The following is an 18,364-nucleotide window of genomic DNA, read 5'->3' on the forward strand; positions in this document are numbered from 1 at the left end:
AACTAAGATCCCAAAAGTCAAACATCGGCTTCTCCGCTCCGTGCTCCATTCAGCCCCTCTTCTCAGTTTTGGTGAAATGTTCTCTCTCAGGCTGTGGACAAGGCTGTGCCTAAATCAAATATTTTCATACACTCCACACCCTGATCCGGTAAATACAGTGCTGCTCTGTGCTGATGTGAAATACCATCATATCATGATGAAATTAACGGACTATAAAGGAATCATGTTGCAAACACAATCTAAAATGTACAAACTTTTAAGTTTAATGGTAGCAAGTGATAATGATAAAATGTATACATTTTGTCCATTTCACATCAGAAGTATGTGAGAGATGTATTGTGCTGCTCTACTGTCATTATGATTGATGGATGTACATACGACACAACCAATATGTATTTTACCAGCAGGCCATGAGCCAAACTAAAGGCAATAGAGATGCAAAAGAACATTAGAATGCAGCTTTCTGGTGGCGTCCAAATGTGTACAAACAAATCTTTAACAGTAAATCTTCTAATTGTACTGACTATAGAATCCCCATTGTCCCTGAACACATCAGCAGCTCTTATCAGTGGAGCTCCCTTCATTGGTGACTGAGAACACCAGCTGCAACTCTGTCATAAACAACAGGCTGCTGAGCTATTAACCTTACATGCAGTGCTTGTATGGGCTAGTTTTGCACTGAACTGAATGTGACACTTTGGAGCACAAACAGATTGAACGTACTATTGAACTGAAGGCAGTTACTGATGAGCATTTGAATGGTGGTGTGACCTTAGCTTTGGAAAGAAATGTGGGTTGGTTTAAAACTTTGACCTCAATCAAGTGAAACATGATGATTATGATCTCCGCCTCTGCTCTTTAGAACTTTTGTACCCACACCTGAGAGAAGATTTTCATTATAAAACTGGTTTACGTTTACCGGTTTACGTCAGCCAGCAGGTTTAGTGAAATACAGCTGCTGTAATAATGAGCACAATAACAGGATAATCATTCTTTATGCATATTGGAGACAAACCAAAAACAGACTTAAAATTTAACAACTTGTGTACATTCATTCATACATGGAAGATTTCAGTGTGCAATATAATAGGCCCAATAAAATGTAATGTATTACTAGTATGCATTACCTATTTTTCCATTATATATTATTATTAATCCAATTTGCTGAGCTATTTATTTACTGCTGTATATCATATTATCTATTATTGAGTGTAACCGTTATTCCTCTTTTACTTATTTTTGGTAGTATTTATTTTCTATTAAGTTATTTACTTTTTAACAGACTTAGCAACAGATTGGAATTGCAACTGTCATTTTGTTGTCATGGAAAAATAATAAAATGCTCTGATGTCTTGTGTGGGTTTGATGCTGAGTAATATGCAGTATGTCAGAATGTACAATTATGTTAAATTGAAAATCCTATTACATAATATTATTTTGCATTACCGAAGAATTAACAACTCTCAATAATGCAATTGCCGAAGAATTACATTATTGAGAGTCTTAACAAGAGAAAACAGCACAAGAAGCTAAACAAAAAAACATATGAATTGAATATTTCATTGAATATATTATTGTCTCACATTATATTCGTTGGTCATAACATAGCATTCACAAGAAATCGTACGGTTTATTCACAGAGCCTGAGAAAAAAAATCATTAATTCAGAAATCATCTGTTGTTTCCCTTTAAGAAGGCCTGTTTGACGCATACAGCGCACATGCTCTGTTGTACTTTATCATGGCTGCACTCTCACACAGTATCCACACAAAGCTGCCACAGCTCTGACTCCCTCTTTACTTGCTCTTTCTCTGCCTCCCCCTTACACACACACAGACACACACACACACACGCTCACACTTGCACACACACATGCAGAAATACACATTCAACATAACAAGCAGGGACAGTGCTAGTGTGAGCCACAAATGAGCAGTTACGTTAAGTGACTAAACACATACTTCTACCATCATCTCAATGGGAGTCCACAGTCCAGACGTTGCTGCTTGTGCCAGCCATTACACGCACACACACACACATACATACACATACACCCAGCCAACTGCTTCATCCGTCACACACGTACACATTTGCGCTCTTCTTTACACAGGCAGCCAAAACACTGGCACATGAACCTTAGCAGTACTCCTCATATGGAAACGCATGTCATCACCTCCCCCAGCATAGACATGAACCACAGAGTGTGATTACTACATCAGAACAAAGACTGACAGCGACACTGGGAGATTTCCTCTCTTTGAACGTACAATACGCACTGTTTAACTGGCACAGAGCTTGAAGAGCACTACATGGGGAAACAGTGCAGTAGAGGACAGATGTATAATTTGTGTTTTACCATTACGATCTTGGTTTGTCTATGAGTGACTTTAAAGCTGGCACATAGGTAACAGGACACTTTAATGCAATAGGATAACAAAGGAAAACTACACATGCACATCAACAAGTGTGAGGAGTGTGAACTCCAGTGTAACTATCATGGTGAAATATCTATTGTAGTACTTTTACACGTTCCTAATCTTTACCATGATAAATATACATATACTACAGTGACTTAAAATAGGTTGAAAAGGCCAGATGGAGGATAGTGTGGAGACACTGACCGTATCATCAGATGTCAGTGCAAGAAGAAAAATACTTTTCCCTACTATGCCTCTGATAGTCTTTGACAAGAACCACTGCAATCTGGCAGATGCCTCTCAGTGGCTGGATGTCACACTGAAGCACTTGGTGACTGTGATCACTCAACAGGCATTGACTGCGAGTCACAGATTTGGCACTGTGATGGTTGTTGGTATGTATTTACATCAGAAATGACTTCTCCGTCTGCAGTTGCTCATTTTGTGGTACACTGTATGTGCATTTTACGCAGAATATAACAGAATTGCACAGAGATGTAACATATATTATCAACACTTTACTGCTGTATGGCTTTTGTCCTGTCGTGTAGCAGGCCTGAGAGTCGGCGTGACTGTCGCTAACTGATGTGTGTGATTAATTAAACTGCTGTGTATTTGAACCTGCGCTGCCTGCCGGACTTGAGGAGGTGCTGATGAACTATGGCCAGTATATGTTGAAATACAGGAGTGTGCTATAAAGCTAAGCACTATTTCGTATAAATTCATCTTCAATGTCTTTTGCACTATGACGGTAATGTGTACCATTACGTATGACTTTTCAGGATAAAACCTTTTCTATTCTTGTGCATGACTTCATACTTAAAAATAGAGATTTGCAAGAATATCAATTAATTCAATTAATATAAGAAATGTGTACAGACATATGTCCCCTCAACAAAATATGTCGCTAACAGATCTAAGGTGTCTGATTGTGTGTCAGAGCAGAAAACACAGTAATATTACATCAAATTACTGAGACATGACAAGCATGTAATAGCTATTACCGTAAACAAGCTGTAAAGCTCGTTAATCTTAAAAGGCAGGGACAGTTGTTCATAATGACCGTCTACCAGCCCCCCCATCCACCTCTTCCTGTGTAAGACACTTATTTCTCCTGAACTTGTTGTGACACCAAATGACAATATCAACGGAAATTATTTTCTCATCTTTAGTCCAAACTGTTGAATTTAGTACTCAGTAAAAGCAGGCACCAGCGTGTTTGTGATAATCAGTCCCCGTCTTCCTGCACAAACTATAATGGCTTCTTATTTTCAATCATTCATATATGAAATACATTTAGCAAAAACTATTATGTTAATGTGTTAAACATGTTGACGCCCTCAGTTGTTACAGCATCCAATTGTGAAGCTGATTCAAGCTGTGAATTCTCTGTTGGCATCCAAACGACCTCTCAATTGGTTTGTGCACGGACATTTCAGTCTTTACATGTTTGTGTCCTTTTGTCCCCAGTAAAATAAATAGCTCTGCGGCTCCAGAGTTATGCAATAACAGTGGTAGGGGCAAACACTACATGATACCAGACGCAATTCACTGCATGTTGCCTTACGAAGGATGAGATGTATGAATCATATTCACCATGAAAAGGTCATTGTTTTGCTCAGCTACCTTCAGCAGGAGCTGCCTGGGGTGTTGAGTCTCAGATAGATAAGTCAGAAATGACCTTAAAGCAAAGGGAGGACGGTTGCAGACTATTTGTCTGTCCCCTAGACAAGGCGGGTGTGAAGGAGACACAGTCACGTGCCGGATGGGTTGTGTGTGGACCTCTTACTTTTGCAGTGAAATGACTAAACAAAGCAAAAGCAATAAAGAAGAGGGATAAGCAGGAGAGGAATGAAGAAATGCCTGTGAGTTCCTGACCGGGTTTGCTGTCTTACGAATGTATGTGTGTGTGCGTGTGTGTGTGTGTGTGTGTGTGTGTGTGTGTGTGTGTGTGTGTGTGCTCGCTACATCCTGTTACTCACTTGTGCCTCCTGGTGGTAGCAGGACCCCAATCTTTTGCCCTGTGTTTCGCCTGAGGAGGAAATTGTCTTCTATTTATAATGAGCTGCTGCATTTAACCAAGCCTCACTAACAAGACGGACAGACTCATGCTATTAAGGCCTCTGTGACTTTGCAGCGTTGCACTGTTCTAATTCACAGCAGCTCTGCAGCACCTTGGCACTGTGTGAAGTACAAGCAAACAGGTTCAGTATTTTTTACCTTTCAGGAGTTAAATCTAAATGGTTGTGAGCATGTTAAGTGACAATACACGATGTAAACTGACTACAGACCCACAGCGTAGAAGTCAGCTTGTCTGGGTTGCTGGGTTTCATTGTCATTTTTTTTAAAGTTACACCACTTTTGAATGTATCACTGACTAAAACCCTGCTTTCAGCCTAGTGATATAATTTGATCCTTGCTTTACACATCAGGCTTCTCAGCACCCCAGCTCGGATTTCATATCAGCTGTCAGTCCACCTGTGAGGCTACAGAGCAGAGCGGTGTGAAATGGCTATCTACACTACAGCCTTACCTGCTGGCTGCTATAGCAAAACTAGCTCAGCATTTTTCTCTCTAGCGCTCCTCCTGTGACTACAGCGTGAGTTCTGTAGAACAACAAGGCCATGCTGGCACACCTGCCCTACAAAGTATTCTATTGTTCAACCTCTGCTGAAAAGAGAAAGATTGCATTATTCACCCACTAGTATCTGATTTAATGTTGACACTGCAGAATTAAACCAAAGTCCTGTGCAAGCAATGTAACACTGTCTGTAGTGCTGGACAAGGATCAGTATAAGAATCAGCAGGAAAAAAATATACAGTATATAGTGCAGTTAAAGAGGAATTCATATAAGCACAGAGGAAGCAGTTGTGTATTTGCAAAATGTTAAACTTTGTCTTAACTATACTGAAAGAAAGCCAATTATTTATCATTATTACGATAAATAATTGTAAATGTAATCATCAGCATGTCTTTTCATCTCTACTTAATTGTCTTGCTCATGTAATGTAAGGTGCATCAACAATGCTGTTCAGTCCTAGACGGGCCGATAGGCAGTGCACAAAATGTAGCATTTCGGTTCATTCTTATTGGGTGCATCCATAAATCAAATCTGACACTCATGTTTGGAGGAGACATGTGCCAGGTCCATTAGGACAGAGTGACAAATATTACACACAGCGATGCCCCAACGAACAACAATGTTCAGACAACAGAAGTGATGAAGGCATCATTAAAAAGTGTCAAACTATCCATCACATGTTCACACTTGCAGCTTTGGATTGCATTAAAGGACAGAGATGAGACGTAGAATGTGGCTTCTTTCCTAGAAAGCTTAGTTTGACGCCATTTGGTCATCACTATAGTCAATATTTAAACACCCCCAGACCTTTCTCTCTGCCAGACGACCTTGGATGTGATCTGAACACACGAGAAGGTGAAGCTCTGAACATATGAACATAAATTATGTCAACTCTCTGAAATTATTAGCAACACACTTAGGCTCCATAATGGTTGTGTTACAAATCTGTAAAAAAAAAAAAAAAAAAAAAAAAGATCTGAGGTTACACAAAACGTTACCAGTGTAAAACAAACACCTGTCATCACTACACACATGGCCCATTATCAGTCTGAAGATGGGTCACACATTAGTAAGTGGCATCTGTCACCGAGAGCTGTTAAGCTCAACAGTCATCTGGACCATGGAGCTGCTGTTCAGTCAAAAGTAGCTTCTTTTGACACTTAAATAAACCTCACATTTAGACTTTGTAGTGAAATATTTAATTGGTGGATTAAAACAAAGTGTACCAATACAACATGACATGATGTTCCCTAATTTAAAATCAGTAAACCTCCTGGTAAACAAGATGAATACTGAAATATACTGTATATAACACTGAGTCAGTTTAGTTAGTTATCTGCAGCTGTCAGTATCAACACCTCCAGTTTAAAGGCCTAACATATCAAAGCCTTCATTCACTGAAACAGTGGGGATTTGGCACAATAGTAGCTTTAAACATCATAATAAACTCACCACTGTAGTGATAACGTAGATTGGTAATGTCTGGCCGATATCTGATATGTATATATGGTCAGTATGGACAACGATACCAATCCAACAGGTTGTAATGGTGAGTCCGTGGACCAAAGACAAAAAGAGAGCTTTGGTTTGTGTGACTGCTTCAGTCCAGCAAGTACAAAAATAGTTTCCCCACTCAAATATACATGAACTCTATTGTTGCTGTATGCATGCTCATATTAGGGGAGCAAAATGCACAGATGTTTGAGTCCAACCAGCCACATCTTTTTCCTTTCTTATGAATGCTATGTTGCAATATTTCCATACAAGTGCGCACGTCCTCTTCCAGTTGACACCATTAGAACAAAGACTTAATCAGGACACGCGAACACTGACAATATACTGTACATAACACTCTATCAGACACTGTAATGTCCCAGATGGCCCACTTTTCTCTACTGCACCACTGCTGTGTAAACAAACACCCTGAGGTCACCCTCCAGGAGGTCAAACTGAGAAGCAGTACACCTTCCCTCTAAAGTAGACCAGACACACTTTTAACCAAAGCTGTGGCTTATCTTGCGCAGTGAGTTAAGCAGTGCAACAGACAGAGAAACACTCCTACCAGTCTTTTACAGCAGGCTGGTAACCTTTCTCTAACATGTTCCTGCTCTCAGACGAAGATTTCAAGAACATTCAAATGTCTGCAGACACGCTGTACTGTATAAGCTGCTCATGAATGATTGAACGCTACAGCTAAATTCTGCTCATGTAAGGACCACATTCTGTGTGTTTGTCTGGCTTTTGGAGAGTGCACTCATCCTCAGCTGTGGAACAATGCTTACAACACTACATCACCCATAATTCATCACACAGACATAAATGCACAAGGTGCACAGAGTGGTGCAATGACGAGAAATTCTAAAAATAGAAAGCTGAATAAAACCTCTGTACAGGGAAAGTATGACATGATAAAGCACCAATGAGGCTAGTTGTCAAAGTGTTTCTCTGTGTAGGCACCACACACACTTAAAATTTGCATGATGAAGCAGTATACTGAAGACACAATCTGTGTGCAACATCTTACTATTACTGCAAACTCTCTGACTATATCATCATCTCAAAAGAGCGATACAATCAAACGGAGAGAGGATTATGAAGTAACAACTCATTTTTAACGTGTCCCGGAACTACATGATAAATAAAGCACATAAAAGCTGAACAAACAGGAAGATAATCTTCCGCTCTTTTCCTCCTTATCACACACATCTTTTTTCATATTCCAAACAAAGAATTCATTCATTCATTTCACAGACAGCAACCCTTAATTCAAGCCAGACAGTAAGAGATTTTGACAATGCGTCTTTTGAGTGCAACCTCTTAGCATAAGCACCAGCACCAACGGAATAAATGGATTATAATGGCATTTGCAGTCAACTCACCAGGTCATGGTTTGTGGAGTTGGAATCATCTTCAGGGAAGGGGACATAGACAGCTAAGGCCATACAGTTGGCAAAAATAGCAATTAATATAAAGATATCAAATGGCCTGAGAAAAGAAGTTAAGGAAAACATGGGAGAAAATGATGCAACACAGCAAAATAAATAATTCATAATATGGGTAAAAACTACTTGTCAACATTAAAATGTCTGCACTATTTGTAACTTATAAACTATTCACCGAACTAAAGTAGCCAGACATCAGAAGACACTAGTCCCAAATCTTTTATGGCTTTTTCAATGGTTTTAAATGGCAGAGCAGAGCCCTACATGATCTGTCTTATTTTGCTTGTGTTATCTATTGTATAACTTAGCTGCTATTTAAGCTGTGTAATTGCTTTTCTTTGACTGTCTACTAGACCAACCTAGGCATTCAGATCATACATTTAAGGGGTCACAGCATGATTAATAAGATGGGAAAGCATTTAGCATATTGGTTAATTACTGGATAATTGTGCTTCTTCACATCTAAAACAGTCTGAAAAGACCAAATGACCTTTTGGTTGACCTGATTTTAATCCATAAACATATGTAACCTGTGGAGAGGGGTATACTACACTGATGAGTAAGATTTATTTCCCTGATTAAATCTCAATCGGCTCATTCACCAGAATGGCATCAAAAGCTAAACTACTGAAACTACAAGGCACCTGCAATCCCTCTATTAATTGATGGATTTAAGAGCGACATCTTCTAAGTTTTACTGAAAACAGACATTAAATGTTGAACTGATGCACACCGTCAGGACAAAAGATTGTTGTTTCACTTAAACAACTGACTACTTTCTACATAACAGTGACAGTGACCACACAGTGACTGTAACATTATTTTACATCATTTGTAAAATGTCATAACAAAGAAAATAAAGAAAACATCTTAAATTTAGCACATTTTTCACACTCTTCTGATCACTGACAAGGCAATCCTAACTGTCAGAAGCAAACAATATTGCACTGTTTGGGACTCCCAATATGGCCACAGCTACATTTCCCAAAGTGAACTTGTAAATCCCCCACTGACTTTTTTTTTCAACAAACACACAAAGGTGGATTATGAAATGTGTCTTTGCGATTCACGTTGGGCAATCTCCTTTAAAACATCTGATGGCTTTTGTGATGACAGCATCTGCCTAAGCAGCAAACCCACCAGACTGTCAAACAGCTGTGTTGAACCAGAGCTGATGCCCTTTATCACACACCCCACTAGGATTTTCAGATTCAGTGACTTTACGCTGTGTCTTCTGTGTGACAATGTTTCTGCGCCTCAGTTTAACATTGTTTTCTAACTGGGACTCAGGAAAAAGATTCAAAAACTATATGAGCTATTGTGTGCTTATCGATACAATATATAGGCTCTTGAAAACACTTTACATTAAGTTTTAGCTTGCATCTATTACAGCCATAAATAATGTGCTGACTTGTGGAATTCAAAGCTTAACTTAACCTCTGTCATTAGCCTTAAAAAGCACTATATAAAGTCACTTGAAGTGGCAGTCACATAATTACCACATCTCAGATCCAACAATGGTATCCACACGGGATACAAGTGGGGCTGCAACCAATGACCACTTTAAACATCAAATAGTTTTCTAAACCTATCCATTCATCATTTAGTCTATTAAACACAACCAGAAAATAGTGAAAAATGTGAAAAAGAAGTGTTGGTCTGACCAACAATGCCAAACCCAAATATTCTCAATTTGTACTGTTAAACCCAAACCATAAAAAAGAAAAATTATCACATTAAATGAGCAAATGTTTAGTTTTTTTATTTGACAAATTGCTTAAATGATTAATTAACTATCAAACTATTCATTTTCTGTAAACCTACTAATCAATTAATTAATCGATCATTTCTGCTCTTTGAGTAGGCGCTGCTGTTTGGTTAGATCTGAACACTCAGATCCGCACACACCACCACACAAAGCCGCTGTAAAGGATACTTCCACTCCACCAGGCTGATGCAGGCCCTGCGTATGGGGTTGTTGAGGTTTAGGCAGAACAGAGCCCTCGGTGGCCTGCTGTTGGCGTTGCTGCCCTGTTTCTTGCTTTTGGCATACTGCTGCCGCTTCTTCTGTGCCAACGCACCTACTGGGATGGTAGTGGACGCTGGGGCAGGCAGGGCAGGGGCAGGAGCGGGTGGTGCCACGGGGGCTGGGGCAGGGGCCGCAGCAGGGGCAGGCGTTGAGGCGGGAGGGGCCTCTGGGGCCGCGGGGGCTGGGTCTGGGGCGGGCCCGTTGGCGCTCATGGTGCGGGCGTGGCTCTGTGAGGAGCATCCAGCAGCATGGATCTGCCAGGGTAGACAGGGAGACTAGAGAAGGGCAGAGTAGTCTGACCAATGAGCTGGCACGTCACCAGGAGGAGCGACTCTGGTGCTGCTGGCATAATTTGCCTCTGAAAATGAGGAAAAAAGGGGAGAAGAGGAGGTATCAGTACATTTCTTACTTTTTTCTAGGAATAAAAGAATCATTGATATTGCTTTTAGGAAAGAGCAGAGCGCATTACACCTGTCCTCAAATCACTACATTCTCTTCAATAAAACACAAGATTAGACTTTAAAGGTTCTTCTGCATGTCGATTTCCTCAACATATACGTTAGACCTGCTGAAAAGCTCTTCAGACCTCTCAGGTCAGCTGGCTCTGATCTTCTTCATCATTCTCAAGTCAGTTCTTACAAGGCCACCTTTAGTTTTCTGCCCCAAGATGCTTAATAGGCTTCCTGAGGACCTGAGATGTTAAATTTGCATTATTTTGTGTCATTATTACTATTTTTATTACTGTTAATATAATTATTATCGTGTATTTTTTTTTATCTCTCTTCTTGTTCTTTCTCTTTCCTTTTTCTAATGAACTGTGCAGTATAAATAAAGCTTGCCTTGTATCAATCAAATGTGTTTTCTTTGTCCAACTTAAGTACCGGCAATCCAGCACAAACCCTAATATTTCTGCTTGAAGATGGAGCTAAATCAAAAGATGTCTTTCCCAGTGGTTTGACATCCTGTACAGTACAGTGGTTGCTCCAAATGGGCTCAAAGGCAAGGGGAGGTCAGTGAAGTAAAAAGGTGTAGGTGTCATTCATATTGGTATATAGAGCACATACTACTGGTCTATAATTAATGCTTTAGACCATATGAGAACTTTTAGTTTAGCTTAGACATAATTAACATTTAAGAGTAAAAGGTGGACAATAAGTCAATTTGAAGGGTAAAGGAGCAAATGAAATGATTCCACAATGTCATCAAATGTGAAATGCATCCTGTTGTATGCATCAAACCTAAAAGAAATATGGCAGGCTGGCTCTGGTGTTGCAATCGAGTGTCTACATTTAGTCAACAATCCAAAATGTACTCAACCTGAACATATTCATAGCATATTCGGGGAGGAGGGGGGGGGGGTATGAAAAGCAGATGAAGACAGCTCAAGCCAAAGCACACACACAAATTAAGCTGTAAATTCAGAGCTGCCACTCTCAGGCATCACTTGGTCACATCAGTTGTGTAAGTCCTTGAACTGCGAGCAGGCCCCGCAGAGGAAGAAACAGAAAAGGTCACATTGCAGTGATGCTCCAAAGAAGAATTGCTCTTCATATTGCACAGGAAAATGTGATACGAGCGTTGCTGTGATGTAAGACTGCACATCTTGGTGGTGAATTCAGGCTGCCTGCTTCACATTTCCTTTGTGCTACGATGGGTGCCTTCATGTAGCCGAGGCTAGTGCAAGCCCAATATGTGAACAATGCGTATTAAATGCGCTTATTTTGGAATATTAATTTCACTGCTGCATCGACAGCGTCGACCGTGCACCCGTGATGGGAATGAACACTGACGTTTCCATGAGCGCTTCGTGACAAAATAACCATCATCAAGCGTCCGCATATTTCTCCTTGGACACCACCAAGGTAGGATATGGTGAAATCCCCCCCCCCTCCCAAAAAAAAAAAAAAAATGATGTGAAATGACAGCCCCACTCCGGGCGCTCATAGTGAAAATTGAGCAGCGCACGGCCGTCAGATGGTCCTCGCTCAGCAGAAACAGCTGGCAACGTTGTTACAACAAACCTCAATCAGCAGTGCTCTCACACTCAGGGCTAAAATAGTGGACAGTCCACATGAGCAGAGCCCACCTCAGTTTGTAGGAAAGCTCCCAGCCCTGACCAGGCTCTGCTAAAGAATCTATTCCCATGTATTGTTATGACAAGGAGATGAGTCCCCTCCTCTGAATCCACTAAGCATGACAGCGTCGAGAGGAAAGTGGCCATTAATAACTGCTGTCCTCTGACAATAAAGAAAAAAGGCATCATCACTGCCTGCATGCAGGAAAACGCAGCTATGCTAAGAGGCTAACTTCAGTTTGTGGAGCAGAAACCAGCACGGTGCGGTACCTTTTTTCTGAAGACTTTATAATTCAGCCGCGGTCCTCTCCGCTCGGTAACGCGGCTCCAGTGTTTCGGAGGGCGAAAAACGCAGGTCCGGTCTGAAAGGGAGGTCTAAAATTCATCCGGTCCGAGAGAGCAGGAGGGACACATGAAGCCTTGTGCATTAATTAAGCTCTTCCATGGTGATCTGGAGAGCTGGAGACGGGAGAGTGCGCACCAGACAACAGAGCATCCTCGTCCGCTGCCTGCTTATCGTCACGGCGCCAGTGAACAGTGAAACGAGTGCACATCAGAGAGCGAGCGAGCTCCCGATCCTCCTCCTGGTCCCCGCTCTCCTGCTGCTGCACAACACCCAGCTCACATCAAGTAGGTGACCCCAGCGCTACCTGCTCGTGGCTCTCCTGCAGAAGGTGACACTCTGCAAACTGGGTGTCACATGTAGCGTGCACTAATCACGTGAAGGTCACTGTGAGAGGGAGAGAGAGCCCGTGAGGAGGTGCAAACTGTGGGAGTCTGTGTTTTCCAGGTTACAGATGGAGAGCTGAAGATGGGAAATGTTCAAGAACAGGCTCAGCAGCTCATCTTGTTAAACACATACCGCTTTCTTAAAAGGCACCATTCACAAAGGGCTCATAAGATGTAGCTAATGGCTTTATTATGGTCACTAAATCATTTAATAAAGCTTTATAGGTGATTCATGGGTCATAAACAAGAACAAATCCTAAGTTGCCATGGTTTGAAAACTCCTATCCCATGTAAATAATGCTGTTCTAAATGTTAGTAATCCATTAATAAATCCTCCTGGGTTACTCACTCTCTGATAAGCTATCACACATAGGGTTGTACGCATTAATAAGTTATTGATATATTGATTGTCTGTAGCATTTTTTTCTTTTTAGAAATAAGGTGTAAGTAATAAGGTGTAAGTAAAATGTTCTTATTAATGGCTCATTTAGTGATCTTTAAAGCAGTAGTAAATTATATATATCAACCAATCAGAGCAACCTGTGAACCCTTTAAAAAGCCGTCCTCTTGAATGTAATCACCATCTATAGCATTTGAATAGCACAGACATATTGGACCAGTCATTTTTGGATGCCAACGTAAGCTGGGAGCAGCACTTGTAAAGAAACAATGTGGTCTGCCATTTTTGTTGCACTTGAAGTTGGCGCTGGTGTTGCAGGAAAACCTGGCAGACGTATCGGCCTTTAGACAAATACAGTGACGTAATGACGTGGCTCTCTAGCCTGTGGAAAAGCAAAATGGTTCTTAGAAGGTTCGCAAGTTGACCCAATTTGCAAACCGTCCCCAATGCTAGCCGAGAACTTGCACCGGGTCCACATTGGGGGACGTCGTGCTGGGGGTATAAGAGTACAGCAGGTTTGCGGATGTCTGCTCTAAGATGATGGGAAACAGTCAAACAAGAACTTAGTGCCATATGGCGTAATACACCAAAATGCTCTGGTGCGGTTACCAGGTCCTGTACACAGGAATCATTTGAACTGTAGTCAAGTGCCATCCACTATAAATACTACTGTATTAACTGATTTTTGTGTTCACTTTGGCGCAGCGTACGAGTTGTGAACACTGACATGTCATCACATTTTATGGTGAAATGGTGAACGTCTCGGCAAACAGCAGGTTATTTATACATCCATCAGAAACCGAGCAATATTCACTTGAAGGTGTGTTAAGGTCTCCTGAGGGAAACATCTGGCTCCTCAGCTGCTAAATGCTCCATTGTGTTCACCAGCTAGTTACTAACTGTGTGTGTGTGTGTGTGCCGTTTATAGAGCAAAGCAGGTAGAGTACAGTGGGTTTTCAGAGGTTTTCACAGTAAACAGCTGTGGACTAAACCGACAATATGAATGCAGTGTGAGAGTGAACCGAAACAGTGAAGTTGTGTCAGTACAGCTAAGCAATAAGCTCTATAAAGCAGATTCAGGTTATACTTCTCTGTAGGTTCATCACTACAAGTGACCCTCCTCACATTGTTTTGAAGTTGTCATTTGACAATTATCAATTTTAGCTGCTTCAAATAATTTATTCCTTGAATCAAATTGACATGATGAGGACGTCATTCAGCTGAGGTCGCCATAACCCAGACTAATCTCTGCTTTAATCATATGTCTCTCCTGCCAAAGTCTGTGAAAATGTGTCATTTCCTCTGATAATTTGTCGCCCTTCATCAAATTGCTTCCTTCTGAACTACATTTCCCATTTGCCTCCAGTGCAAATGTCCCTGATGACAAAGTAAGTCAACACCACCCTGCCTGATCTAGTTGTGACACACACACCTCTCTCCCGATACACCAGCTCTTTGTAAACAAGTAGATTCTGGGATTTTCCAGTTGTATGTAGCTAAATAAAGCACTGTCCCCTTACCTACTTATTTTATCTGTAGAAAGTGTGATTAATTTAATATTAACTACATTTTACAAAATGCTTTCCATAAGATGTTGTAAAAAATACATTGTTACTGTCATTACTGGACTCTGGAAGAGTAAATTCTCATTGGTCATTTTGTGGTGTTAGTTTGCAAAAGGCATGACGTCTTAAGCCAATACTGTTAATATTTTCCAACCACAAAAATACTTTTATTTGTAAGTAGCAAAAGACAGTCTGGTAACTGCAACAGCACCACAAGGCACTTGTACATCATTCATTCATACAGCTTACACATTAATCCCACCCTCATGAAAATCTAATGACCAAATGATAGCTCTGACCCACAGAGGACCCTTTAAAAACTCTTCTCTTGATTTTATTGTCAGTGACTTGTTCCGTAAGTATCAAGCCTCTTTAGTAACACAAACACTGATAAAACAGCAACTACTAAGCAAGGGTGGCTTTGTAGTTGCATTGTGATATAAAAGTTTTTCAATTAAGTGTTTCTTTTTTCTACATAATATTGTCTTATTACTTATTACTTTCATTAAAATCCACAATAGTACAGCATAAAAACAGAAACTGATAAAGTAAAATGTTTTAGTTGCAGTTTTTCCCCAAATAGCAGCGTCCACAGTTCAGTACTACTGAGCTATTATTGTCAGCGTTGTAGAAATCCTACCTGCCTGAGTAGAGCAGCTGAGACGAGGCCTCTGCTTCACCTATATGTCCCTGCTGACAACAAAGAGCAGAAAACACTCATCTTCTTCCCTGGCGGGCTGGTCAGTGAGTGAGCTGTGGTGTTCGGTGAGAGGTGGAGAACAACTGGGCGAGGAAGGAGCGACGAGGCTCACAGTATCAACTTACCTGTCTGCCCAGGATAATGGTTTCTTCTTGAATCGCCTTGAATTATTCACCTATGGATAAGGTGGTGTGTGTGTGTGTGTGTGTGTGTGTGTGTGTGTGTGTGTGTGTGTGTGTCTGTGTGTGTGTGTGTGTGTCTGTGTGTGTGTGTGTGTGTGTGTGTGTGTGTGTGTGTGTGTGTGTGTGTGTGTGTTTTCCCGGTAACCGTGTGGCTGTGTGTGACAAATGGCAGGAAATGGTTTGGTCATATTTTTTGTACATTTTGTGCTTAAGAGGCAATTTATTCATTAAATATGATTTTGAACACTTTGTCTTGTAATTCAAGGGTGGGCAAGAGACTTCAGGAAATACATGATAGAAAGGAACAATGATCACATTTGTCCCTTTTACCAACACGGACTGAAAGATGATTAATGTAGTATTTGATTTACTGTGATTAAGAGCAGCTTCAAAGGGTGTAATTTGAGTTCAATCAACACCTTCATACAAAGCCAAATATAATCAGTTTCTGGTTTGGGTTTAACTGGGAGGTATTTCTGTTATTTTTTGCACTCTATCATAGATATGCGTTTAGAGAAACAGGCAATGTGATTTAATGTACAATACATTTTCTTAATTGAATACAAAAGAAATGCACAATTTCTGTGACACCAGAATCTTATTTCCTGTCTTATGTGATCCTTTGGTGCACTGACTTCCTGGAGTCTTGTTGTCACTGTGAATCACACATGAATAAAACCGTGTGCTTGGATTAAACAACGAGGCTGTAATGTCTTAATAAGTGAGCTTTAGAGGTGCATATCCAGGCTAGCTGTTTCTCCCTTTTTATAGCATTTATGCTAAGCTAGGCTAATTGCTAATTGCAGCCTCCAATTTCCCATTTACTACATAGAAAATTAGAGCAGTATCGACCTCTTCATCTAATTCTCGTAAAAAAGAATTGTGTATTCCAATGCCAAAGTAAATACTGAAATATATTTCTTGAGGTGTGTCTCTTGTTGATCCTTTAAATTACCAACAAATTCCATTTCATATTTAATTAATAATTTGCCTACCTAAGAAATAGTTCCAGCACAGAAGCCTTCACAAAAACCACAACTTTCCATTGTTATATTTTGGTTTTCTACAGATTAAATGAACGAGATATAGTAGAAAGTGTTTATGAGTGAGCTTTAGAGGAGCTGGTAGGCCGTCTGTTTCCCCCTGCCTCCAGTCTTTACACTAAGCTACACAAACACCCTGCAGTCTCTAGCTTCAGAAAGCAAATAAGAATACCCAAAACGACTAACTATTCAATGGTTTCTAATGTGCTGACAGCCTTCCCATCTAGGACTCCGATTTAAACGTAATATTGGAAGTGCTTTTCACTTCATTAGGAAACATTACTATTGTTTCTTTTCCCCAACTATACTCTTAAGAAACGTTTCTTTTTTCCCCATTTTTCCTCTCTTTTCTCCTGTTGTTCACAGCCTAAGAATCTCTGCACTGATGGTTTCCCTACACAGATCGCACTATGGCGGTGAGGATGGTGGTAGCTGATGTGCATGTATCTGTGTGCGTTTGTGTTGTAAGATTGTCTTCAAACGCTGCGTCTCTCTCTTCCCCTTCAAACACACACAAACCCAGCCTGTAGTTGCCAGTAGAAAAGCGCAATGCAGTTCATTTTTACTGAAAATGGAGTAAAAACACAGACAGAGGGTGCAGGGGCCCCCAGGGACCATGGATGCCATTTGGCTCAGTACTGCAGACTACCCCCCACCTCCAGTTTGATCTGTTTCTTCACTCTCGGTGCCACCAGACTCTCCCAACCAAAATGAACAGAATTCAAATATGGTAATTCACTTTGACCCTGAATCATTCAACAACCGATAACAACAACAGATAAAGGAACAGGTTGAAAGGAATATTATAATCTTATTATTTTCACTGTTTTCTATTTCTGTCTTTCCAATGATCTCTATGAGGATGTTGCCTTGAGCAGATTGTAATCCGTGCATAAGCAAATCAGACAAATATCATTCTGCACTAAGCTTCGACTACTAATTCAGCTGTTGGGGAAGGCCCTGGTTAAATGTTGTCTTCAGCCAACCCCTAAAAGGATTAGGATGTGTTGACTCAATAAAAATATGTTCAGTTTACACATGCAATTTATAGTGAACAGCTGTTGTGTTCTATTTCTACCTCTTTGTAAACGCACATAGCTTTTACTCTATGTCTTTTATCCCTCAGCCTCACCCGCCCTCTCACCCTATCCCCTCCTCTCTTTTCCGCAGCTCTTTCTAAATCAGATTGCAATAAATCTACATGAGTACTTCACTCATGTGCTCATAAGCTGGAAAACTGCTATTCTCTTCCCAGTATCTGCCTCATTTTCACCTCAGTCTCATTCAGCATTTCTGTATCTTCACTCGCTGCACATCTGAAATCTTCTTTTTTTTAAATCATATGGTGGTAATGAAGGTTTTGGATATTTGAAATGAGTTTGAATGTTAGCACGTGCGACTTGATGTCCAATTTCCTGGCCTGACCAGGCATACAAAACCTGGTTAGAAGGCACTGATGCAAAAGCACCCATGCAACAATCAGTGCTTTTGCATGTTTATGAGAGCTGTGTGTAGATCTGTGTGTGTGTGTGTGTGTGTGTGTGTGTGTGTGTGTGTGTGTGTGTGTGTGTGTGTGTGTGTGTGTGAGAAAGAGAGAGAGAGAGAGAGAGAGAGAGAGCGAGAGGGAGTGTGTTGGTGGAGCTGCTTGAAGGAGAGCAGTAGTGATGGAGCCTGAAAGCCCTGCAGCGCAGCTGTTCTCCC

General features: G+C 40.8%; 1 protein-coding gene across 1 annotated transcript in view; it reads right to left on the reverse strand.

The window, feature by feature from the left end:
• Positions 1 to 10,182, reverse strand: part of cacna1da (calcium channel, voltage-dependent, L type, alpha 1D subunit, a) — a 53,682-nt gene extending 43,500 nt beyond the window's left edge. The window contains exons 1-2 of the mRNA XM_070843411.1: positions 9,878 to 10,182; positions 7,879 to 7,984 (exon numbers count right to left, since the gene is read on the reverse strand). Of these exons, the coding sequence (XP_070699512.1) occupies positions 7,879 to 7,984; positions 9,878 to 10,182 (411 nt within the window). The remainder of the gene's footprint in view (positions 1 to 7,878; positions 7,985 to 9,877) is intronic.
• Positions 10,183 to 18,364: the final 8,182 nt, after the last annotated feature.

This window comes from Pempheris klunzingeri, chromosome 2 (genome assembly GCF_042242105.1).
Source record: "Pempheris klunzingeri isolate RE-2024b chromosome 2, fPemKlu1.hap1, whole genome shotgun sequence".
Classification (NCBI taxonomy): domain Eukaryota; kingdom Metazoa; phylum Chordata; class Actinopteri; order Acropomatiformes; family Pempheridae; genus Pempheris; species Pempheris klunzingeri.